General features: G+C 46.4%; 2 protein-coding genes across 5 annotated transcripts; both read left to right on the forward strand.

The window, feature by feature from the left end:
* The first annotated feature begins 840 nt into the window (after positions 1 to 840).
* On the forward strand, positions 841 to 10,455 carry LOC127052306 (chitotriosidase-1-like). Of its 3 annotated transcripts, none has more exons than XM_050955867.1 (11): positions 841 to 1,021; positions 2,249 to 2,278; positions 3,192 to 3,393; positions 4,031 to 4,087; positions 5,433 to 5,598; positions 6,308 to 6,432; positions 6,571 to 6,694; positions 6,954 to 7,136; positions 7,338 to 7,454; positions 8,397 to 8,529; positions 9,821 to 10,455. In XM_050955867.1, the coding sequence occupies exons 1-11, from the start codon at positions 997 to 999 to the stop codon at positions 10,105 to 10,107; spliced, it is 1,449 nt and encodes a 482-aa protein (XP_050811824.1). In that variant the 5' UTR covers positions 841 to 996; the 3' UTR covers positions 10,108 to 10,455. The 3 variants fall into 3 exon arrangements, with proteins under 3 accessions (XP_050811824.1, XP_050811826.1, XP_050811825.1); XM_050955869.1 differs by having other exon boundaries at positions 8,397 to 8,540; positions 9,821 to 9,912; XM_050955868.1 differs by lacking the exon at positions 8,397 to 8,529.
* A 1,905-nt stretch (positions 10,456 to 12,360) lies between these two features.
* LOC127052310 (chitotriosidase-1-like) lies at positions 12,361 to 25,594 on the forward strand. 2 transcript variants are annotated; one of them, XM_050955875.1, is made up of 10 exons: positions 12,361 to 12,475; positions 13,081 to 13,110; positions 14,173 to 14,374; positions 15,217 to 15,273; positions 15,620 to 15,770; positions 16,499 to 16,623; positions 19,667 to 19,793; positions 22,245 to 22,427; positions 22,653 to 22,769; positions 25,224 to 25,594. In XM_050955875.1, exons 1-10 carry the CDS (start codon positions 12,451 to 12,453, stop codon positions 25,365 to 25,367), a joined length of 1,161 nt encoding a protein of 386 aa, XP_050811832.1. In that variant the 5' UTR covers positions 12,361 to 12,450; the 3' UTR covers positions 25,368 to 25,594. The 2 variants fall into 2 exon arrangements, with proteins under 2 accessions (XP_050811832.1, XP_050811833.1); XM_050955876.1 differs by lacking the exon at positions 14,173 to 14,374.
* The last annotated feature ends 856 nt before the right edge of the window (positions 25,595 to 26,450 follow it).

Consider the following 26,450-nt stretch of genomic DNA (forward strand, 5'->3'; position numbering starts at 1 on the left):
CCGGCCAGATTTCTAGATTCAAGAGTGAGTTTGTGACCCCAGAAGTCAGTAAAAGTATCTTTTCAAGTGTAAACTGAGCAAGATTGATCTGGGAGTGATTGAGGCACAATAAATAGGTGACCTCATGGTGTCATTTTACAGGTGGGAGCATACGTGCTAGAGCACAGCACAGCCCACCACTGAAATGCAGCCACCTCTGGGGTGAACGGCAGCACTGGCCCACAGCACTACAAATTTTAGCTTGGAACACTGTGGCAGACTCCTATCCCCCTTTATGAAAAGGGCTATGGGATCAATAGGTCCTGGTTCTTAGCCAAGTCTTTACATGGTTTCCAATATTTTGAGAGCGCTTGACTTAATTGTAGGGAGCTGAGGGGCACTGATCATTTTGTCTTTATCTGACACAAGGGTGAGTTCCCTCAGAGAATGTACTGTAGGAACTCGTTAAGCCACATCATCTACTAGTGTTACAGGAGTGCTCTGTACTAGAGAGATGTCTGTAGTTATGCAAATAATTACTAGATAACATGCCAGTAGGTAGCACGCAAGATTATGTGGCATCATTTCTGGGTCTTATAGGGCTAACCAACTTCTTTCTGTTGTGCACCATATTCTGCAGTTCTTTACAGGCTGCTCTTAACTACAACAGGGCTCCTGCCAAGGATCAGTGAATTAAAAGTATAATTAGTCAAACAGAACATGTGCCTCAAGAAATGACTTTAGATCCTCAAAATCTTGTGATTCTGTGATCACCAGTGCAATTGCAAAACCTGCCCTTGAAAATTTAGGAAATTGAGCAAAATTCCTGCACGTGGCAAAATACTTTAACTGCACAGACTGGCAGCATGCACTCCTCTCAGTTCAACACAGATGTCCTGCGTGGGTGTGATCAAGTATAAAGAGAAAGACTGAGCCCAGGCCAATGCTGAGCATCAATCTGCAGCCAGAGGCACATCCTAGGTCTACAGAACCCAGTCCAGACCATCTGCAGTCACCATGGGCCGGGTGTTTGTTTGGGTTGGTAAGTTTGCAACTGGAGATGAATTTATGTGGGATGTTATTGAACAGGATTGATGAGTTTTATGGGATTTGGATGTGAGACTGTATAATGTATTCTTCGCCCATAACATGGATAATGGCAGACATTGGGTTAGGCCAGTTGCATCCTGCAAAACACCCACTACTAAAAAGTGGCTTAAAGAAAAGTTTCAACTGTCTAAACTGAAACCCAACATGTCTTGGGTTAACCAATGCTGGGATGCTTAACTTCAGTGGTGCTGGTGGAAAAGAGGAACAATATCACCCCTCTAAGGCAAGTTTGCAGCTAGGAAAACTTTAAGGGACTTTCTGAAGGCTGCAGAGGCAGATGGTTAGAGCTAGTATTAGAACTCAGTTGTTCCTGGCTCTCAGTTTTGTGCTCTTAATCCACCTCTCCCTGCACACTAGTTAATTTACTTTTCAGGGTAGTTCTCCTGGGTAAGATTCTTGAGCAGAACCTAAGCTCTGCTCAACTATAACATGCAACTGTCTTTGCTGCCACATGCAGAGACTGGAGACTGAGAGCAGCTGTGTCTTTGGAACTGACTTTGCAGCATGTGGGTCTCTCTGGCTTTGACTTTATTTGCATTGCAGTAGCGCTTAAGTACCCCAGTCAGGAGCCAAGGTCCCATGATAACAAGTAAGGCAAGACACAACCCCTTCCCCAGGTGGAGAACAAGGAAGCAGAACAGAGGTGCAGCGGCATACGTTAGATAGTCACAGTGGTCTCAGCAATAATGGGTCCACGAGAATGTGTGTGGTCATTAGTTATGCAATTGACTTTAAACTTCTTTCTAGTAGGAGAATTTCTGCACATTTTAACCTTGTAACAGTTACTGCTAATGAACGTGAGGCTGGATCTAGACTGTTCTCAGTGGTAGCAGATGACAGAACAAGGAATAATAGTCTCAAGTTGCAGTGGGGGATGTTTAGGTTAGATATTAGGGAAAACTTTTTCACTAGGAGGGTGGTGAAACACTGGAATGGGTTACCTATGGAGGTGGTGGAATCTCCTTCCTTAGAGGTTTTTAAGGTCAGGCTTGACAAAGCCCTGGCTGGGATGATTTAGTTGGGAATTGGTCCTGCTTTGAGCAGGGGGTTGGACTAGATGACCTCCTGAGGTCCCTTCCAACCCTGATATTCTATGATATTCTAGGTCTGAGGGAGGGATTTTTAAATAATTTTCTCTTCTGTTTTTATTTTGCTGTAGGTTTAGCTGTCTTGCTGTTTCTCCAATGCAGTAAGTCACCTTTTCCATGATCATCCAGTTCTTAAAAGAGTCATAGGTAGTAGAAAAGAAATCCCTGTGGGTAACAGAATAAGGCCCAGTGTTTAGCTGGGATTCATTGAGCCATTTCCTTGTTCAGGGGTTTAATTTTTGAAGTGGTCTCTGTGAGCCTGATCCAAAGCCTCTTGAAGTTTCATTAACTTCAGTGGGGTTTAGATGCTACTAAAAAACTCAAGGCAGTTACCTACATGAAAGCTCTGTGAGCCCATCCCCAGCCTGCATGTGTGTAACTTAGCTGCGTTCAGACTGCAATGCTGCTTGCAGAGCAGTGGCAAACAGCTGCCCTCCCATACTGTTCCATATGAGCACAAGTGGCCCATAGGCCATGGGACACATTCACTTTGAGAACCGAGGCAATGGAAATTGTTCCTACTTAGCCAACTCTTGTCCTGCCTCCATTCAAAGACCGGGCACAACAGACCCTCTTCTGGAGCATGTTTTAGATGGTCAAAGCCCTGTATCACTGCTGTACCACAATCCTCAGTGGGGCGGCCACAGGCCACCACTGTGGGACAAAGTACAAAGCGAAACAGCAGTGAGGCCTAGCACGGCCATTTCTACACCCAGGTGTGCAACCCAGCTTTTCTCAAAGCTTTCATCACGTCAGTACCAAAGCACAACCAGTCCCATTCCCCAGAGACAGGGAAGGAACTTAAAGGGCATTCCAAGTCCTTCTGGGTTTGGGGAACCACGCTAGAAGGAGCACGGTAATGGACCACGTGGACTCGAAAGCTTGAATACTGTACAATGAACTCGAGAGAGTCTGTGAGGCCCCATGCTATCAGCCAGCTGAAGGGGTGCGTCGCATTTTGATTCCTTGCCTCAGTCCTCATCGCATCTTGACACCTCTTTCCTATTTCCACAGGCTCTGCTTGCAAATTGGTCTGTTACTTTACCAACTGGTCCCAGTACAGACCAGCCCAGGGGCGCTTCCTTCCTGAGAACATTGACCCCAACCTGTGCACTCATCTCATTTATGCCTTTGCTGGCTTGGATGACAACCAGATCACCACTGTGGAGTGGAACGATGAGCAGCATTACAAGACTTTCAACGGACTCAAAAGCAAGTGAGTCAAAGGGGAGAGGGGCCTATCTGGGTTTATCCTGAAGGAGGAGGCAGACCTGGGATTTAAGCTAAGGCTGTTTCTAGCTTCACCGAGGGAGAAAACTCCTTTGGAATCATTCTTTACCACGTGCTCAGCTGTGTACAAGACCAAGTCAGTCCCTGGCCCAAAGACTTTAGAATTTAACCTATCCTCTCCACGAGAAGAAGAGCGGATGTGACAGTTTGAAGACTCATGTTGACATCACTATAAGTGTTAAAAAGCCCAACTGCTTCCATCTGAGAGGGACAGAATGTACATGAACAGATTTTCAGTAGGGTTATAGCAAAATTGCATTATCAAGCGTTGGGGCAGGAGCTAAACTAGAGGGGGGAAAACTCACCATTCAGTATCTGAGCATAATCTGGAGACAGTTCCTTAAACTTCAGGGAGGTCCCAACTTCTCCTTCCTCCCATTTATCTATAGGAAGGTTTGAGGGTGTTTACATTGTAGAAGTATGGAAGCTTTCCCCCAGATTAAGCCTCCAGATTAAGGTTGTGTTTATTAAGATCGGAGAACACTTTGCAAGTCCAAGTGCAAAGGATACAATGAAAGTGAGCTTTTTCAGCTGCTTTTAATGCCACCTTTTCTCCCACCCAGGAATCCTGGGCTGAAGACCCTCTTGGCCATTGGTGGTTGGAATTTTGGCTCTGAAAAGTAAGATGAGAAGATATCTTTTCTTCTGCATGCAAAGCATGGGGGGGGGCAGTGAATTATGCTAAACCTCAAAATCCTGTGACATCCAGGAGAGTCAGAACAGTAGCATTTAGGAAGGAGATTGTGCATTCTATCTACCTACATTAGGCACTTATATGACCACCATTACCATAGTATCTGAGTGCCTCATAACACACCAGTAGTTAGCCTCAACTCCTCTATAAGGTAGGGCAGGGCTGTTTTCCCCATTGTGCAGATGAGGAACCAAGACACAGACACTACGTGACTTTCCCAAGGCGCACTCAGTCTGTGTCAGAGCAGGAACTGAATCTGGGTTTCCTCACTCCTAGACTACTGCCTAGCCCATTAGTATTATATTTCAGAGCTCAGTTTCCAAAGACAATCAGTATCAGCTGAACACCACCTTGTGGTGCCCACATCAATGTTCAGTACAACCTGGAGTTACCGGAGTCACTCCATCTTGACACTAGTTTAAGAACAAGATCTTGCCTGTAGGTTATTACACCCTTTTTTGACTAAAATTCATCACTGCTGAGGTTGCCTCAGAAATTTTCATTCTGGGCTTTTTGTCATGAAGAGGTGGTCTTGGAAGGCAGAAACTCAAATACTGTGTTAGGTACTGAGATTTGTGTGGTAACTTTTGGGGAAGTTTCCAAATCTCTCGTTCTCTTTGACAGCAATAGAGTTTCTAGCAGCTGTGAAGTCTTTGATATTGATAACAATTCATCTCATCAGTGCTTAGCAACTTAGATCTTTTTAAATTCATTTGTAAAGCTGTAAACCTCTCCCTGAAAGCTGTCTCCAAAGCAAACAATATTCAGAATACTGTTTTGCAGACAGACAGTCTCCTTCCTTCTCTGGATGGGACATGGGCTGGAATTTAAAGTGAACTGAGGCTGAATATGGCCCTGCGAGGACCAGTGGCCTTTCCTCCCAGCTGTATGTAGCCCTCTGTGCTGCTGAGTTTACCTTCTGGACACAAACTCTAAACTAGCCCCCAAATCTGCAGTGGATGGTTAGCATAACGGACAGAGTAGTTATCCAGGCTCCAGGCACCAGCGCTCCAAGTGGATGCCTGGAGTGGCAAGCTGTGGGAGGCGGCCTGCCAGTCCCCGTGAGGGCAGCTGTCAGGCTGCCTTTGGAGGCTTGCCTGTGGGAGGTCCACCGGTTCTGCGGATTCGGTGGCAATTCAGCAGCAGGTACGCCGAAGTCGCAGGACCGGCAGACCTCCCGCGGGCAAGTCGCCAAAGGCAGCCTGCCTGCCGTGCTTGGGAAGGCATAAAAGCTAGAGCTGCCCCTGGTTAATATGTCGCTTCCATGCTAGGTTCTCCAGCATGGTGTCCACGCCTGGTAATCGGCGGACATTCATCCTCTCTGTGGTTGAGTTCCTGCGCAAGTATGAATTTGATGGTCTGGACCTAGACTGGGAATATCCAGGTGTAAGGGGAAGCCCACCTGAGGATAAACAGCGTTTCACTGCTCTGGTCCAGGTACAGTAAGACCAAGGAGTACAGCCCCCTTCTTCCATTGCCAAGGCAGAGATATAAGGATGCAGGACGTGTGCTTTGTCCTCATATTTCACCTGCAAACACTACACAGTCTGCAAAGTCAAAGTCAAAGCTGTGGCGCTCTCTAAGGTAGAGACAGCTTACATCTGAAAGGGTCAGACAAGTGATGGAATCAAGTCAGCAGACTGTTTTGATCATCTGAACCATGCTTTTTTGGATCCAAGGTTTGGGCTCGTCTCTAGCTCAGAGATCTCCAAAGAGTGGGGGAAGAGTGCATCCAAGGTGCATATAGGTAAGGTCAGGGATTGGACTTCCTAGTCTGCTGGCGCCTGGCTCAAGGAATCCCCACCAGACGAGGAGACACATAATGCCCCCAGTGTCGGAAGATGCTGATCAGCCACTTTGATTATTTGCTTCCTGGAATCTACCATCAAGTCATGTGCCTTCCCAGAATCAAATCATTCACAGCATCAGCCCTGAATACGTAAATAAATTGATCAAATACGTGATCTAATTGGCATGACCCACAGCTACTAGAATGCTCAGGACCTTACTCTAACTGTGTTTATCAAACGTGTGCAGTCTCTCCTTTAGTTTAGATTTGCTTTTTCTGAAAGAAAAAAAAGATGGAAGGCACAATTAAAAAGAGCATAATTGATGGTTGTTTGGGGCTTTTATTATTTCCCCTCAGGAAATGGCTGAAGAATTCAAGGAGGAAGCCAAGAGGACAGAGAAAGAGCGGCTGCTGTTGACTGCTGCTGTGGCAGCTGGGAAGGAAAACATCGATGGAGCCTATGAAATTGAGAACATCTCAAAGTGAGTCTATCCAGCCACGCAGTTTTACAGAGGACAATCAAGCTACAGGACCAAATTCTATTACCCAGGATGCTTTGCAACACTTCTCTTGCAGAGGGAAAATCAATGTCATCTTGGTTCCTTATTCTCCCTTTGTAGAGCCTTAGACTTCATTAACCTCATGACGTATGACTTCCACGGTTCCTGGGAAAAGATCACAGGACACATCAGTCCTCTCTACAAAGGGAAGACCGACACTGGATCTGCTGTGTACAGTAACACTGTAAGTGTCAAAGAACTTTGTAGGTTACCCCTCTTTCTGACAAATAAATGGAGCTCAGCTGCAGGAAATGGTTGAAAAGTCACATTACCAACTAACCTGCATGTATCATCCTTCCCCCTGGTGCAAGTATCAGAACTTGCATCACGAGCCCCAGACAACAGACATTCAGTGGCTGTATCACAGTTTGGTTGCAAACTCCAAAAGCTGTTCCAGCATCCCAGTTACATGGAGAGACTTCATGTCTGATCCCCTCATACAGGACTATGCTGTGACGTACTGGAGGAACAAGGGTGCTCCAGCGGAGAAGATCATCATGGGAATCCCCACCTATGGACGGTCTTTCACCCTCTCTTCCTCCGAGACAGGGGTTGGTGCCCCTGCCTTTGGGCCTGGATCACTCGGCCCTTTCACTCGAGAGGCAGGATTATGGGCCTATTATGAGGTAGGGAAGAACTCACTTTTCCTGCAAGCAGCTCATTAAATGCCTCTGGGTCTACTGTGATTTAAATATGGTGCCTTGAAACTGCCCCTTTGATCCTTCTATTGCCAAACATGCTAATATTCATAAGATTATTAATTAATTCAGAGAGGCAGCCAATCTCAATGGTCTCTTCCCATCTCTCCATTTCTGTATTTTTTTCAGATCTGTACTTTCCAGAAAGGTGCCACCACCAAAAGGATCGAGGAACAGAAAGTCCTGTATTCCTTCAAGGAGAACCAGTGGGTGGGGTATGACGACCAGCAGAGCATTAAAACCAAAGTAAGCAGTTCCTATGCATTCTTCTTGCCACACGTTGTGGAAGGCTGGAGGGGGGCTGTCAGAACCTTCCTGTAGTCCAGAGAGATGGGCTCCACTTTGTGTCATTGTGCGTATCGGCAGACAATGCTTTGTGTGTCCCTAGCACTGTGCATCTGAGAATCTCAATGCACTTCACCAAAGTTAACCTGTTATGCCTCCAGTCCTGCCTACCTTCTGGGAAGCCTAGTGTTATCCCATTTTACAGATGAGAAAATCAAGGCATAGCAAGGTAGGGTGACCAGACAGCAAGTGTGAAAAATCAGGACAGGGGATGGGGTGTAATAGGAGCCTATACAAGAAAAAGACCCAAAAATTGGGACTGTCCCTATAAAATCGGGACATCTGGTCACCTACAGAAAGTGAACATGACTCGCTTGAAGTCACAGCAAAAGATGAGACTAGAAGATGACTTATGTGGTGTGCTGTGAATGGAAACATTGGCCCATCAGCAGGTGAATTCAGCAAACAGGCTCCCCACGAGCCCACACAATCTTTTCCTTGCATGTAAAGTGTAGACGAGAGGATCCAGACAATGTTCTGGGGCAGGAAAGTTTCATAACTTGCAATCTGCTCCACTCTGGCAACAGAATCTTAAGGTCATATGAGATTTCAGACCAAGCAGGAAGCGACACAGAGCTGTAAACATCCCAGGCGTGAGCACTCTTAACCCAAACGGGATTCCTGCCTGCATGGAGATTCATTGGTTCAAGCATAGGCAAGCTATTAGCATGCACTTGCCCCTTCTCCCATCCACCTCTCAACCTCATGGCAGGTTGTTTTGGACTTGCAAGAGGCTCCTTAGACGAGTAACAGTTGCTGGAGTTCTAACAGAGGCGAAATGTTTTAACTTCAGTCTCCCACCGTCACCCAATGTCACAGTTTCAGAGATTTTTCCTCTCCCAGGTTCAGTATCTGAAGAAGAAAAGTCTGGGAGGGGCCATGGTCTGGGCCATTGACCTGGATGATTTCAGCGACTCATTCTGCGGCCAGGGGAAGTACCCTCTTCTGCAAACTCTGAAGAAAGAGCTGAGATGTGGTAAAGCATGAGTTAAGGGTCTGCCCCATACAGATAATGCAATATGTTTTTGACACATGTATTTTTTTTATTATTGAGCAAGAGAGTTTTAGGGGGTGGGGAGAGAGAATGAATTGCAAACTTGCACCACAGCCTCAGCCTCCTCTGAACGCCCTCACGGTCTCCAGGGAAAGCCCGAACGGCAAAACCATTTACGTAATACACCATTTTTCTTTTAAACACCCATGGCCAGCTTTTGGTTTAGAGCGCAAAGGCTGGAGCTGCATCACTGTTGCAGCCTAAAGAGGGGAGCCTGGGACACAAAACACCCTGATGAAAGTTGTCTGAAATCTTTGCATTACGCCACATTGTTATGCCTCCTAAAATTCACTCATGCAAGTCCATTGGGAATACTTGGGGAAAAGCCACGTAACTGGAGAAATATAGAGAATTGGAAGAGTTTGCATCTAAAAAACACTCATGAGCTGAGCCACCAAACCTGCCAAAAGCAGGCTGGGAAATTGCACAGCAGAGACCTTTCCCCAGCAGCATAGCTTTGTATCTAATTAGCCCAAAGCTGATTTCCTGTAATGTCACACCTCTTGTAATAGCATTATTTATTAGTTTCTCCCCCCAGGCCTGTTTCCATCTTGATCCTCATGTGCCCTGTTCTCTTTGCTCTGCCAGACCACCACCATCGCACATTTGTATCCCTCTTGGAAACTCATCTCATACAATCCTCCCAATAAACCAATCCACTTTCAACCCCACCCTATTTAGATACATTATGAAAAAGATCAACCAGAAATACTGCCATGATTTGTGCATCTCTAAAGTAAATAGCCACATTGCATTGCTGTAACTTTTTTCTTCACTTATCCCATTCCCTTCTCTTGTTTCCCTCGCCCAGGTCATGGGCAAACTCTTCAGAGCAAGGTCCTAGGAGATTTGGGGTGCTGTCAATAATCTATCCAGCCACCATGTATTTACGCTTCAACATTAAGTCACCTTTAGTTTTACAGGTGTCTTGGACTTTATGCTGAGTCCACTACAACTGCTGCGTATCAAAAGGTTGTCCTATTGTTGGTTTGTTCTGCCCTAGAGAGCCACTGATCTAGCTATCGGCACCTTTACATCATCACTCATTCATATTTCACAATCAAAAGCCCCATGTCACCTAATGACCATTTAAACCACCACCAAGCTGTCTAAAACCTCTGAGGGATTGGCCACAAAATGTCTCCCTTTGTTCCATTTTCTTTCTGACTAGTAGATGCCAATAACATTGTTCTTTCTGCTAATGTCTCCACAGGGCTGGTTCAGACGATGCCTGTTCCAGAAACCACTACCACCAGCTCCACTACATCACCGCCAACTGTTTCATCCTCAACCCTCAGCTTCACTACACTACCATCCATCCCCGCCACAACTACCAACTCCACCACCAGCAGGTTTTGCCTCCATAAGTCCAATGGGATCTACCCTGTCCCCAAGGCTCTCGCCATGTTCTACATATGTGCCAACAGGCGCACCTTCCGAATGTCCTGCCCAGAAGGATTGATTTTTGACTACTTATGCAAATGTTGCAACTGGCCGTAAAAGCAAAAAGCCTCAAATTACCCTAATGGAGAATGAAATAAGAGATCAATTTATATCAGCTCAGATAGTTTCGTTTCCTCTGCCATCAAATCCAAGCTTAGGAGATGGTCTACATTGCAAGTGTCCCCAGCAGCCTTCTTCTCTGTCCTGGGTGAATTACTTTCCGGGGCAACAACCATCACAGTAATGCAGGTCAGAGTTAGGGAGGAGAGTGAACAGAAGCAAAATATTGGTACTGACAAGCAGAGCTGATGCATTTTTCCTTTTGCATTGGTCTCTTTTAGAGTCTGGCTTCATCCTCTGTCCTTATTTCATGTTTGTTTGCTCCAAGAAAATAAAGCTTTCATTTCTAAAGGAAGTTGTTGTACTTTTCTTATATTGGGTAGAAGTGTCAGGCCCTATAAGCTACTGAAAAATGGGGTAGGGAGAAGGGAAGGAATCAGGAGATTTATGGCCTTCTTACATCAATACAATATCCTAGAGTTTGATGTGTGGTTCACTAGACAATATAGTAAAGCATCATGCATTATCTCAGCTCCATATTATCCCTCTTGGAGAGCTCAGCAAGATACATTCAAGATGTACTGGAGTGTCTGTAGAAGAACACAACCTGCTATTAGTCCACTCTGCCACAGGTGTCAAAGCTGTTTCTTCATCTTGCATGCTTACCCAAGAAGGTTCGACTCAGACAGGTTATATGGTTTTCAAATCATGCACAAGAAGGTCAAGTGATCTTTCTGATACCAAATAGAGATACCCCTTCTACAAACCTAGGTCTTCCATTGGCCAGGACTTTGCTGTTACCACTGGGCCATTGACCCTCTCAAAAGCAGAAATCCTGAAGAGTCATTAAACTTAGGGATAGATTCACAATATTTTCAATGCCAGATAATAAAGGTGGCCTTACATCTGCTACGGGAATGACTGACTGACTGGGACTCCTAATACATCAAAAGCATCTGATTTCTTCCTCTCCAACGAGTGCAAGGGCTGTGGTTTTTATTTGTCTTTGATATTTGGGAGGCACATAACTTGGTAGCTAATCACGAAGCCTTCACAAATTCACTTACTGAAGAGAACAGAGAGGCACCGACAGACCAGCCTGCAGAATCTAACACAGGTCATCCATCATTGCCCATGTGGACTGACCCAGATGAAATGAAGTTTAGGCCTTACCTACACACAAAGGTGGTCACATTAGTGGGGCAGAGATCTTTCTGAATGATTAGAAATACAGGCAGCAACTGTCAGCAAGTGCTAGAGTAAGTGACTCCAAATGCATTTGGTCCCCATCACTCTAGTGATGATTCATCCAGCGGGTAAATTCATTCCCGGCCTAAGACCATTCAAGCAAACAGAGTTACTCTGTGGACAGACTTGGCTCAGTTGCTGCTCATCTTAAAAACCAAACAGGAATTTTTGGAAGGAATATAAACCTTCCTGCTTCAAAGCACAAGCTGACCTTGAATGGAGAGTTATGGGGAAAAGATAAAAAACTTCCCCCAGGGATAGGTTATCCCATAACTGCAGGGTTTCTCACATCTTCCTCTGAAGGAGCAGATGTTGGAGACAGGACACTGAGCTAGATGGACCCATGGTCTGGTCTGGAGCAGCCATTCCTCCATCCTTGGAGAGTCTGGCTCCAAAGGTGCTAAGGGTAGACAAATATAAATGCATCAAAACATTCCCACTGCTCTGTGAAGCAAGATCCCCATTTTACTGTTGGGACCTCAGCAGCACAGAGGAAATGAGCCAAACAGTTTCTCGTAACACCCTCCCCTTGACGAAGTAGCCACAATAGCAGAAGTGAAAAAAAACTAGGAGGCTTATCAGGGTCTGAGCCCCTTTGGGGCCACCCTCACTGCAGTGGGAGCTTGCAGGCAATGATAAGAGAATGAGGCTTAGAGATTACGCAAGTCTATCCAGTACAATGAAACTATTTAAAAAGTCTTTGCTCTACATCTTCAAGAACAGTAATAAACCACAGAAATGTGTACCCAAGGTCTCCCGCTCCTTGCCTCGGCACCATTTGTGTTTGCACATCAAGACAGAGCCAAGTTGATGGTAGGTGTTGCAAAACCTACACAAGCGCACACACAGTGCATGCTAAAATTGCACAAGAATTCCTTCACTAAAAATAACCAGTTGAGTTCTCAGAAAGACAGAGTAAATAAGACTGTTCCTTTGTGAAAAAGAACATGCTGAGTTCTTGTAAATCAGGGTTATTGTGTCAGACAGGTATAAAAAGTGACAATGAAAAGCAGAGACCAACCATTTGGCAGTCAGATACTGTCTCCTCCACACCACAGTGACAGAATCTGGAGCAGAGCTGTATGACCCAGCATGAGACAGGCAATCATTTGGGCTGGTAAGACTGGGGCTGGTGAACTGGTTTAACTCTTGTGATGGGTGTCATTGAATAGTCCCTAAATTGTATGGCAGTTTGGTGAAGTGGACGCAATGGGATTCCCGGCTGGGGAAATCTCAATGAAATAGGCACTTGAGGTGAATGTATTTTGGAGACTCAGTTGTTAATGGCTTGTGACAAGGGCCACCACAAAGCAAATTTTAAAGCAAGACAGTAACTGAAGATGCTTTAAAAAAAATCTAAAATTTTGTGAAAGGCCAAGCAGAAGAGTTCTTAAACATTCAGAAGAGATTTTAAAAAGAGAGATTTCCAAATTCTGCCTTTCATTTTCGCATCTGCAATCTGTGCTTGCAATCAAGTGCTTCGACATTTAAGTGGCCTAAATTGCACCCACAAATAATTGTAGGCACCAAACTGCAGGTGCAAAACAAGGTGTGGTTAAGGCCATTGTGAAGATTTTTTAGACATGTGCATATACCTCTTTGGAAGTAGGGAGGTAGGGCATTTATCATCCAAAGCACCAATATTACTTTACTCTCATACAGTCCACAGATCTCAAAGACAGGTCAATAGTACACTTCACCCTTGTTCTTGTATTTCTCTAGGTTTTGCTCTCTTGCTGTCTCTACAATGCGGTAAGTAGCCAACTTACATTATCACCTGGTTTTACAGAGGCCAATAGAAACATGATCGATCACAGGGGATGGGGAAAAAAAGTTGCTGGGTTTTAGTAAGTGCTCCAGTGTGGGTGGGATTTTTGATGCTTGTACTGGGCCCTGCAATTCAAAAGCAGAAGAGGAAAGTCCTTCTTCAAAACAGCTCCAAAAAAGCTGTGCCAGGCCTGTTCACATCCTGCAAAGGCATCAAGTCATTTGAAAAGGAAGGAGGGAAGTTGCAAGGTTAGGAGGAACTGCAGGGGTCATTCTGGCTGCACGTCCACTGCCTCCCTGCCTGAGACCACTACCAGCCAAAACTGCCCCTTCTCTGCCTCCTCTTCAATCCCAGCTACACCCATGGCAGAGACCCAGAGGCAATCCACTTCTTCCAGTGATTAAGTGTTTTCCTGTAGAGCATGGGCAGCCTAGCGTTCCCACTTGAGTGCTCTGTGGTTAATATCAACTGCTCCATCTTTGGCTTTCGGGTATAAATACCCGATCTCTGCAGGCTACAATCCTGTCTGTTAGCACTGTGCAAAGGTGCACCATGATGCTTAGTCATGGAGGAAAGGAATGGATCACAGAGCTGCTTTCATCCTTCAGAACTCAAGTCAAGTCATGATTCCTCCTCCTTTGGCTTTCATTCATCTGGTTCTCGCATTACAGGAGATGCACCTTCTAGCATCGCAAGCTGCCATAGGCACGATAAGGCTCAATATATATTGATTCATCCTGCGGATCACAGCTTGGTTATTTTACCAGGTGGGGCCTGGCTGCCCCCAGGAAGATTCTATCATGGTGCTGCCCTGTAAGGGTCATGCCATGTTACAGCCTCTCATAATAGAGCACTGTCTGCCCGAGGCCCCAAAGTAAACACAACAGAAACGGCAATCCACTCACAAAGCTGTATTGATATTAGAGGACTAAGAGGCCATTTGGGCCCATTAGCTGTTGTCTTGCTGGAAGATCCCCGGGAGGTGGCAGAGACAGCACAGCAATCTCAAGTTTACATGGCACCCAGTCCTCTCGCTGTCTCCCCAGATTCTGCCTCTAAGCTGGTTTGTTACTTCACCAACTGGGCCCAGTACAGGCCTGGGGAGGGGCGCTTCCTCCCTGATGACATCGACCCCCATCTCTGCACCCACCTCATTTATGCCTTTGCCGGCATGAGCGACCACGAGATCACCACCGTGGAGTGGAATGACGTGACACTTTACGAGGCTTTCAATGACCTTAAAGCCAAGTGAGTAACACAGGGGGCACGTCTGCATCCCTGCAGCCGGGGTGTCGCCGTCAGGCTGACTGCAGGAGGGAAAGCTCACCCTCAGGTTGAAGGGTGAGAGTTTCCCAGGGAGCATCGTGTCATCCTTGGGGGAAAGAGGGGCAGTGCATGTAGCCAGAAAGCAGCAGGAAGCTTCCAGGGGCATGGAATTAAAGCTCTGCTGCTGAGCATTCATATCAAACCCAGTTCCGTGACAGAGGATGAGGGGAGCAGCTGCTTCCCACATTTTGCCAGCAGCCTGTTCTGAGCCAGATTCGCAGCTAAGCGGAGCCTGAGCAGGCAAGTCACCCAGCTTTCCACTCATCCTGGGTAGGCCGGGCCTGAAACTGCCCCAAGCATAGTTTAGATCAGTGGTCCCCAACCTTTTCCAGGTGGCGGGTTCCCGACGACGAGCCACCGAGGACCATGGCCGGCAGAAATGCATCCGCCAAAATGCTGCTGAAAATCAGTTGCATTTTGGCAGCAATGCCTCTTGATGACACAGCTTTATGGCAGCATTTCGGTGGATGCTTGTCTGCCAGCCAGTACGCTGGCACACATAGATGCCCCGCACCGCATTGGGGACCACTGGTTTAGATAATCCTAAGCTCTCCAAACTACATTAGCTATGGCAGTCCCACAGGGCCCACTGTGCTAGCTGGATCCGAGTGCCATGCTCTCCCTTCCTTTCCCCCAACACCCACCTCCATGCAGACAGGAGGAGTGGGTGGGAAGGGAACTAAGTCTGTCAAGTGAAAGATTTCCCATAGGACAGCCAAGCCAAGCCAACCATCCTTCATTTAAATGCACTTTTCTCCCCTCAGGAATCAGAGTCTGAAGACCCTGTTGTCCATTGGAGGATCACGCATGGGAACTGAACGGTAATACTGGGATCTGCAATACTGTTCCACTTCTGAGTGTGGAAGTTAATATACCCTTGTGACACACCTGCTTTGAACAGTGACAGGCTTGAACCCACCACCTCCAGCTCTGGGAAATCTTTTAGCTTATAAACATGGAGGTTGAGGAAGGGGGAAATTGGTTCCCCCAAGAGCAGAAGTAAAGGAGCATGGGTACGTCTCATGTGCTTCACTGCTGCATTACTGTCTCTGTAATGGAGAGTTTGCAGCTGTGAAGTCTGCATATTGAGAGTAGCCAATACAAAAAGTACTGAGAATCTATACTACGATATATGTGATACAACGAAGCATGTCACTTCCATTCCAGCTTCTCCCACATGGCTGCTTCGGCTGCTAATCGCTGGACATTTGTCCGCTCTGTGGTACAGTTCCTCCGGACGCATGACTTTGATGGACTAGATGTAGCCTGGATTTACCCAGGGACGAAGGATAAGAGACATTTCACTTCTCTGATTCAGGTACAATAAAACCAGGGGGTGTGGTCACAATTGCAAAAGGGCTACCCAACAATGGCAGAACATACATATCAAGCTCACAGCCTACTGCACCCAGCACATCTCACCCCCAGTGGAGCTAGATCTCTGGGGAGGTGAATTCTGTCTGTCTTTCATAAAGATGGAACCACTTTCAGAAAGATTTTGGACATAAGGGAAATTCAGAGGCACATGAACATTTAGGAAGTATCACCTGGGAGAGCAACAACACAGTCATGCTGTGTCAGACTTTGGAAGGTCTGAACAATGCCCATGAGATCCTGCTGCACAGGATCATAGCTCAATTCCTTTCCCTCCAGGCACACTGTTGCGGGAACCCTCCCGTGTCTCATTTTCACTACAACCCATGTGCTTCAGCCTGGGGAGATGGAGAAACATGGACTTAGTACAAAAGACTTGGCACATTGATCCTGATCCTAAGAACATCCAGAAGTAAACAAATCAGGTTTAGAAGAACCCACCAGGAGTTTCAGAAAAGATCTAAACACTCCTAACTTCAAATCAGAAACTAAGCTCTGAGATGCTAGATAGGAACGCCCATGGAACTGTCACTGCAAGGTTCCTTGCACCTTCCTCTGCAGCAGCTGGTACTGATCAGTGTCAGACAGGATGCTGGGCTGAATGCTCCCCCGGCGTAATCCAATGTGGGAAGTTCCTATGTTAATTCAGATATTCTTACTTATACCCTCTAGGAACTAGCAACGGCATTTGAGAAGGAAGCTCAGAAAACTGGAAAAGAGAAACTTCTACTTAGTATTGCAGTGTCCGCTGGAAGGATAAATATTGACACAGGCTATGATGTCGACAAAATCTCCAAGTAAGTGTACCCAGTAACACTACTTTACAAAGGCTTCTAGAGAAGCTGTAAGCAATCAGGAAAAATACCTGAGCATCATCGTGAACAGCTCAATGAAAATATCTGCTCAGATAGCAGCTATCAAAAAAAGCAAAACAACATTAGGACGAATGAGGAAGAGAATCATCCTGAACCTGGCTTCAGTGATATTATATAATTCAGTGGTACATTCTCATCCACACTACTCTGTTCAATGCAAGTCACCTTCTTTCAAAAAAGGATGCAGCGGAAATAGCAGGGGTTCTGGCAGGCAGTATTGCCTACTGGGTAGAACACTGGACGGGGACTCAGGAGAGCTCAGTTCAATTCCCAGCACTGCACCTGGTTTGCTGGGTGACATTGGGCAAGTCATTGCTTTTCTGTGCCTCAGTTTCCCAAGGGGTAAAATGGGCATATAACAATATTGACCTCCTTTGGAAAGTGCTTTGAGATCTATAGATACATGTGCATACAAATATTTATATATAAAGAGATAGGCAACAAAAAACTAGACACCTGAAGAGAGTTTCATAGAGAAACATTGGAGACCTGCTTAGAGAGATGAGTAACGGGTTATGAAAGAGAAATAAAATAGCGAATGGTATAGAAAAGTTGAAATTGCCAGCTCCCTATTTACCATCTCATCATGCAACAGAAGGGGAACATGAAATCACATGAATGCCACTGGAAATTTTACAGTATAGATTAGCCTGTGGAACCCATTGCCTCAAGATAAAGGACAAGAATTAGACTACATTAATGTAGCTTTTTATTTTGAGAGCTATAAATCTTCACAGCTCAGGCCATCAACCAGTCATCAATTGACGAGGTTAGACAGAAACTTCCCTTAGAGCAGATTCATTCCACAGAATGTCCCCAATGGATTTTCTGGCACCTTTCCTTAAAATATCTGGTGCCTACCGCTATCAGACAGGATAGTGACTAGATGGACCCTGAGTCTGATTCAGTATGACAGTTCTTAAGTACATAGTCAATATACTTGGCCGTGTACAGTTACCCAGAATGTTTCATATCATTGTCTGCTGTTAGAGGCGTTAAAACTAAAACCTGGATTCTGAAACTCAATCACGTATCAGGAATGCTCTTGCCACAAGAGTTTTGTTTCCATGTTCAGTGAACGTGGAACAATGGAGCAGACCCCCAAGGGTCAGTCCTAGGACCAATCCTATTCAACTTATTCAGAAATGATCTGGAGAAAGGGGTAAACAGCAAGGTGGCAAAGTTTGCAGATGATACTAAACTGCTCAAGATAGTCAAGACCAAAGCAGACTGTGAAGAACTTCAAAAAGATCTCACAAAACTAAGTGATTGGACAACAAAATAGCAAATGAAATATAATGTGGATAAATGTAAAGTAATGCACATTGGAAAAAATAACCCCAACTATACATACAATATGATAGGGGCTAATTTAGCTACAACTAATCAGGAAAGAGATCTTGGAGTCATCATGGATAGTTCTCTGAAGACGTCCACGCAGTGTGCAGCAGCAGTCAAAAAAAGAAACAGGATGTTAGGAATCATTAAAAAAGGGAGAGAGAATAAGACAGAATATCATATTGCCCTTTTATAAATCCATGGTACGCCTGCATCTTGAATACTGCATACAGATGTGGTCTCCTCATCTCAAAAAAGATATACTGATACTAGAAAAAGTTCAGAAAAGGGCAACTAAAATGATTAGGGTTTGGAATGGGTCCTATATGAGGAGAGATTAAAGAGGCTAGGATTTTTCAGCTTAGAAAAGAGGAGACTAAGGGGAGATATGATAGAGATATATAAAATCATGAGTGATGTAGAGAAGGTGAATAAGGAAAAGTTATTTACTTGTTCCCATAATATAAGAACTAAGGTCCACCAAATGAAATTAATGGGCAGTAGGTTTAAAACAAATAAAAGGAAGTTCTTCTTCACACAGCGCACAGTCAACTTGTGGAACTCCTGGCCTGAAGAGGTTGTGAAGGCTAGGACTATAACAGAGTTTAAAAGAGAACTAGATAAATTCATGGAGGTTAAGTCTATTAATGGCTATTAGCCAGGATGGGTAAGGAAAGGTATCCCTGACCTCTATTTGTCAGAAGGTGGAGATGGATGGCAGGAGAGAGATCACTTGATAATTGCCTGTTAGGTTCACTCCCTCTGGGGCACCTGGCATTGGCCACTGTTAGTAGACAGGATACTGGGCTGGATGGACCTTTGGTCAAACCCAGTATGGCCATTCTTATGTTCCAAGCCAGAACCAGAAAGGGTCCATGTTCTTTTTTTCTTTTGAGTACAGCTGAGTTCGTGGCAGAATGACCTCACACTATTTCTACCTCTCCAGATAGCAGAAGTCTCAACAACAGAGAAAGTCAGCAGATCTTGTTAGATGAGACATGTTGGGCTGAAATCTTATGAGAACAGTTTGCAAAAGATTCCACCTTATCAGTGAATCCAAACCCACACACTCATTGTGTGAGAGGCTCAGGGAACTGGGCTTATTTAGTCTGCAGAAGAGAAGAGTGAGTGGGGAGTTGATAGCAGCCTTCAACTACCTGAAAGGTGGTTCCAAAGAGGATGGAGCCAGGCTGTTCTCAGTGGTGGCAGATGACAGAACAAGGAGCAATGGTCTCAAGTTGCAGTAGGGGAGGTTTAGGTTGGATATTAGGAAACACTATTTCACTAGGAAGGTGATGAAGCACTGGAATGGGTTACCTAGGGAGGTGGTGGAATCACCATCCTTACAGGTTTTTAAGGTCAGGCTTGACAAAGCCCTGGCTGGGATGATTTAGTTGGGGTTGGTCCTGCTTTGAGCAGGGCGTTGGAGTAGATGACTTCCTGAGGTCTCTTACAACTCTAATCTTCTATTATTCCAGTTCAGCCTCAAAACTATTAAACTTAATGCAGATCCAAATGTAAATATTAGGTTGTCGATCTCTCTCCACATATTATTCCTGTGTGCCATTTTTGGGATGTTTATTTTGGATTATGTAATTTATCTCATTCTCTTTTTCCTTTCCTGCAGGATTGTGGATTTTATTAACCTTATGAGCTATGACTTCCATGGGGCCTCCTGGGAGAAGACTACAGGACACGTCAGTCCTCTTAGCAAGGGAAAGAAAGACCTTAGAACTGCTGCATACAACAATGTTGTAAGTGACAAAGATCCTTTGTCTCTCCTCCCTTCATCCACCTAAAGTTTTACAAGCAACACAAGTTCTGAAAGCGAGGAAGTGACTTGCTTTGGAACTGTTTCCACAGTAACTGAGCTAGCTACCAAGTAGTTAGAGAAACTCGTGACTGTGAGCGATGCTCGACAGACACCACTCCCCAACTCCTCCACATGCCTCAGTACAAACAGCCCTGTACTTTGCCAACATTCCTACAATGTGGTAAGGCAGGTCAAGGGGTATTCAGTGTTGACAGATGACTGGGCACATGAGATGAGGTTCATCAACAGTATGACCACATCCTTCCAGCTCTCCTGAAGACATTCGGATGCTGGTGTTGGGCTAAAACCTGCTGCCCAAAGTTATGTGATGGCAGATAGCGTAGGACAGTGTGTCTTTTTTAAAAACTGTATTTAGTGTCTCCAGGTAAGTCTGGTGTGGTCTGGGGTTTACGTCTGACTTGGATCACACCGGAGAGGAGTTTGACAGTCCCAGCATAGATGCGTGCTGAAAGTCATGAGTAACTCCGTTGAAGCCCAAGGGTGGCAGTTGTCTCAGAACAGCTTTAAGAAAGAGAAGAAATCTGGCCCCTTTGTTCTAATACAGTTTTTCTTAGACTGGGGTCCATGAGGGTATTCCAGGGGGTCCCCAGGCCCTGCTATTCAACTCCTCCCCCTCCCTCCCAAGAGGCATTGGGAGGAAGGGAGAGGAGTGGGGACAGGGTGCGCTCAGGGGAGGGGGTGGAAAGAGGTGGGGAAGAGGACTCGGAGGAGCAGAGGTGGAGCAAGCATGGGAAGAGGTGAAGCGGGGGCAGGGCCTGGGGCTGAGCAGGAGACTTGGGGATCCAAGTAGGGTTGCCAACTGTTTAATCACACAAACCCAAATAAATACCCTTGCCTGGCCCCTGCCCTGCCCCTTCCCCCAAGGCTTCACTCTGCCCTGCTCCTTCTCCGAGCCCCACCCACTCACTCCATCCCCCCTCCCTCCGTTGTTCACTTTCCTCCACCCTCACTCACTTTCACCGGGCTTGGGCAGGGGGTTGAGGTACTGGAGGGGGTGAGGTGCAGGCTCTGGGAGAGATTTTGGGTGCAGACGGGGGGTCATGGCTAGGGAAGGGAGTTGGAGTGCAGGGTCTGGCCAGGAGGCACTTACCTTGGGCAGCTCCCAGGCGGTGACACAGTGGGGCTAAGGCAGGCTCCCTGCCTGTCCTGGTCCCATGCCACTCCTAGAAGTGGCTGGCACATTCCTGCAGCGCCAGAGGGAACGGTTGGGTGCTCTGCTTACTTCCCGTGCCCGCAAGCACCACCCCTGCAGTTCCCATTGGCTGCAGTTCCTGGCCAATGGGAGATGCAGAGTCGGCATTGGGGATAGGAGCAGCACACAGAGCCCCCGGCCCTCCGCTAGGGGCCACAAGAATGTGCCAGCTGCTTCCAGGAGCAGCGTGGGGCCAGGGCAGGCAGGGAGCCTGCCTTAGCCCCACTGTGCTGCCAGAGTTTCAGTGCCTAAAATCTCCCAGTTTGTCTTCAGTAGCCTCCGGGAGATAGGGCCTGATTCCAGGAGACTTCCGGTAAAACTGGGAGGGTTGGCAACCCTAGGTCCAAGAAAATTTTTAAATCAAAATAGGGGTCCTCAGATTGCTAAAGTTTGAGAACCACTGTTCTAATACACAAAATTATCATATGATGTAGCAGCCCAAATGGTGAGGCCAGAAAGAGGAGATGACAGGGTGGCAAGAAAGAACATTCTCATCTCCCATCAATAAGATCCAGGAGTAATTCCATTACTGAATGTAAACTAATGTAGAAGTCTCTGAGGCAAGATCAGGACCCTAATGGCTTCAGCAGAGCGGTGTCACTCTGGCTGACACAGCTCCGGCCTGCATCTTTTGGGGGGACCCTTGTTAGTTTTTATCAGTCCCCTCAGCAAAAAGACACTAACTAATAGAACTGAGCCCAGGTCTTTGTCTCCCCCTTCAGAAGTTCTATCTTAGGTTTGTCACCCTAACGACAGAAATAACAGGGGAAACGGATGCGTCTTAGCCTGACTGTGAAGAGCCTCATATTTCCTACAACCTTTAACAGCTGTCACCCATTTCTGGCCCACTGTAGGACCAGCCTAGTAGCTCGTGAAATGTCTGATCACTTGGAAGATTGAGGTTCCTTATGCCCTCTCAATGGCTATCATGCCATCTGCAGGATGGTTTCCAGTCCCCGGGAATGGAGTCCCCTATAGCCATGGAGCAGGCTGGAACTGACACAGACCCTTTGCATGGAGATGTTCAATTCCAGAAGCATGTTGCTGGAAAAACGGAGATGTGTAGGCAGCCACATCTTGGGAAGCCTTAGAATTTGTACCAAAGCACCTCAGGGCAGTATAAAAACCAGGTCTCAGTTTAAGCTGCCAAATACACGTTTAATATTTTCCTTCGAACAGGACAATGCCGTGAGACACTGGAAGAGAAAGGGCGCCCCAGGGGAGAAGATCGTCATGGGAATCCCAGCCTATGGGCGGAGCTTCACCCTTGACACGCTGGATACAGGAGTCGGGGCCCAGGCTTCCAAGGCAGGACTCCCAGGCCCTTTCACTTCCGAAGCAGGATTTTTAGCCTATTATGAGGTAAGGAGCGTATTTGTTCCATCTGGGCTTACTTGGGGGGAAGCAGTCGTAAGAATAATCTGTGATTTTGCATAATCAAAGGGTATCCGTGCTCAGTTTTCTAACATGAAAATGGTTTCAGTCTGCATGCCAAAGAGGAAAAGGCTACTTTTCATTTCCTCCCCATCACACTGGCTCTTACCAATACCCACAGCCTCATCCTGCCTCCAATATGTTTTGTTTTAGATCTGCGCCTTTAAACAAGGTGCCACCACGGAGATGATTGAGGAGCAGAAGGTCCCTTACTCCTATAAAGGGAACCAGTGGGTAGGGTACGATGACATGGAGAGCATTAAAACCAAGGTAAGGAGGGTCCCAACCATTTGCTTTGGGCCGAGAGTGACCCAACGTCTGGCATCAGTAAGCACAGGGGTGGCTCCATGTATTTTGCTGCCCCAAGCACAGCAGTCAGGCGGCTTTCAGTGGCACGCCTGCAGGAGGTCTGCTGGTAACGCGGATTCGGCGGCGCACCTGCAGGAGGTCTGCCGGTTCCACGCTTTTGGCATAGCCACTGCCGAATTGCCGTCAAAACCGTGGGACCGGTGGACCTCCCACAGGCGCACTGCCAAAGGCTGTCTGACTGCCACCCTCACGGTGACTGGCAGGCCGCCCCCTGAGGCTTGCCGCCCCAGGCACGCACTTGGTGCCTTGAGCCGCCTCTGAATAAGCAAGACACCTACTTTCCACTGAGAAGTATGGCCACTCACCCAAGTCACATGGCAAGAGTAACAGCTTCATTTTGGGCAACGTGCATAGGGTTTCATCCACCTTATCTGGCTCCCATCACCACTCAGGCTGAGGTTCTCCCAGCCAATTCCATATGGGAACATTAAACAAAAGTAGCTGGAGGAATGTGACTATTTGAACAGCTGTATTATCATAGTTCTATTGCTACGACAAGCAAACACCATTGGGGCGGTGGAAGCTGCCTGGTCCCACTTTTCCATTCTAAGCTTTCATATACTTACAAAGCATTTCAGGGAAAATATTGTTCTTCTGGACTACAGCTTCTTGTGTCCTCAGCCCAAAAGGCAGCATAAAAACAAACAGAAATCAGGAGTTTACCTGTTTGAATTCTGCAGAGGGTAGAAAGAATTGTCACCACCCTCCTCCCCAAAATATTGTAACAATTGTGCAGGTGCTCACAGGCCTGGATACTTCTAAATCTTCCAACTTGCCTTGGATCAAGTATTCAAATCAGAACTGAGGAAACAAGTTCTAAGCATGTGGGGCTGGGGACCAGCGGGGGTGGCTGTGTGCATGATACACACAGTGCAACATGAGAAGGACTGTCAGTATCAAGTATGAGGCCATACGGCTCTCTAAGGACAGGCAACAAAAAACAGCCTGGCTTGATGAAAAGTCGGATAAACCTACAACAGATAGGTCAGCTGGTTGCTCTGTATGAGAGTCATGCGGGGAGGAAGGTCATGCTTTTCTTGTTGTCTTGAGAGAAAGCAAGTCTCCACTGAATGAGGAGTTAGTCTCCCACCACACACACACACACACACACACACACACACACACACACACACACACACACACACACACACACAGAGTGCAGCTGTGACTGCTTAGGATCAGTGTCAGACTGAGCTACATATTTCTGCCCATCATGTTTAGGGGGAATATTCTTTTCCCCAGTCAGTTAAACCTGGATCACACCGCAGACTGCACTTTGGAGCTTTCTGTTGCTTTTTGACAAGGGATGTTGTGCTGTAGCCAGGCCCCACCACCACACTGGCATCTAGGACCAGAAGCCCTATTTTACAAGATAAATTGCCCAGGGAAATAATGCAGCTCTCAGAGCCGGTATTTAAGTGTAAAAAGCAGATGCTGGAGAGAGCTCCCAATACCCCCTGCAACATGTGGGTACCAGACAGGACCCAGCCAAGATGGTCAGAGATGCAACCCCATGCTCTGGGTGTCCCTAAGCCTGACTGCCAGAGGCTGGGACTGAGCAACAGGGGGATCACTCGATAATTGCCCTGTTCTGTTCATTCTCTCGGAAGCATCTGGCACTGGCTGCTGTCAGAAGGCAGGATACTGGGCTGGATGGACCATTGGTCTGATCCAGTATGGCCATTCTTATGCTGAGTACTCACTAACACAGGGGTTCTCAAACTGTGGGTCAGGACCCCAAAGTGGGTCATGACCCTGTTTTAATGGGGTTGCCAAGGCTGGCTTAGATATGCTGCAGCCCAGGGCTGAAGCCAAAGCCTGAGCCCCACTGCCCGGGGCCAAAGCCGAAACCCTTGGGTTTCAGCCCTCGGTGGTGGGGCTCAGGTTACAGGCCCCCTGATTGGGGCTGAGGCCCTTGGGCTTAGCCCCACCCCCACATACACACACTTGGAGGGCTTGGGCTTTGGTCCCCCCTTCTGGGGTCATGTAGTAATTTTTGTTGTCAGAAAGGGGTCATGGTGCAGTCCCATTTGAGAATCCCTGCACTAACACAATGAAATCCCTCCCTTAGATCCCAGAGGAAGGTCAACCAGGGAACAGGTGTGAAATACAATTCACAAGAAAGCCTATTTCAACAGGCTTTTGCCCAAATGGAAAGAGAGTTCAGGATCTTAGAAAAAGTTTGGAGAGAGAGAGGCTGTCCCATTCACCCCCCTTGCCTCGTCAGGGCTATTTCTCACTTTAGTAACAAGTTGAAAGGAGATGCTCACCTGATGGAGCTGAAATAGCACAGGGCCATCTAAATGTCCGTTTCTCATTTCACATCGTCTGTTTTTTCCCCTTTCCCTCACTTAGGTTAAATATTTGAAGCAACATGCTTTGGGAGGGGCCATGCTTTGGGCCCTCGATCTGGATGATTTCAGCGGCTCTTTCTGCCATGAAGGAGCTTACCCTCTCACACAGACACTGAAGAGTGCGCTGAACGCTGGTAGACAATGAGCGATTGCACTGGAGTGCAAAAGTTTCCAATATATACAAGGGAAGTGATCACTGTAGGTTTTGTAAGCATATTGATTTACTTTGACAGTAGATCTGAGCTTTGCTTGGGTGTCTTTAAGATAACAATTGTATAAAATTTGAATGGCAGCAGCAGTCTCCTTGGGACATGAGGAAAAACTGTTAATCAGAGACAGTAACATTTGTTATTAAATCTGTGCATGAATGGCTTCTTCTTTTCATATTTTTAAGTGATAAGCGGCTGCTTTACTGCTAAAACTGTCCACCGTAAAGAGAAAGGTAGGGACCACAAACACTGAATCTGGGTTTAAATTTTCCTACTTATATAGAATAAACTATATGCTAAGAAGCCCAAAGATCTATACTTGCTTAACACAGAATCACTTGAGTAAAAATCAGCATCTGAAGGCCACACCCACAAAATGGGATCAGAGGCAGAGACTTTGCCTCTTATCTGATCTGATCAGCTGAGCACAATTTCCCATAGGACAAAATTTCCTTTGGGGGATTAAAAATTTAACTCATGATGGATGCAGCTGTCAAAGATTTAATGTGGTCAGAGGAGCCTTCTCAATAGCAAGCCCTAGGTGCTGAACTCACTAATAGGAGATAAGATGATCCTTGCACACTCACAAGGTGACCCTTGCACTTTGAACTGAAGGTTACAAGAATGAGACACACACACCCCTCCTCAAACCAATATTCCATGAAACAGAATATCTTGCAATGCACTCTAAGGTGGAAACCAATGACCATGTCACAAAGCAGGATAAAGAGAAAACTGTCCCTTCTGACTGACTTTCACTGCTCCTTCATATTGCACAGATAGGATGATAGGTACTTTACAAACATTGGTAGATTAAGAGGTGAGACATGCCATAAAAGACACTTTTTTATGGCTCACAGGAAACATGACACAGATGTCAGTGTTTGTAATAATCTGATGCTATTGCAATTGACAATCTCCCCATCGCAAACTTTGTCCAATATATCAAAGGAGTGATTGTCCAAAGGAAAACCTTTTCTTTCCGAACCAGTGCAATTGGCTGTGAATACAGTTGGTTA

This window comes from Gopherus flavomarginatus, chromosome 5, assembly GCF_025201925.1.
Source record: "Gopherus flavomarginatus isolate rGopFla2 chromosome 5, rGopFla2.mat.asm, whole genome shotgun sequence".
Taxonomy (NCBI): domain Eukaryota; kingdom Metazoa; phylum Chordata; order Testudines; family Testudinidae; genus Gopherus; species Gopherus flavomarginatus.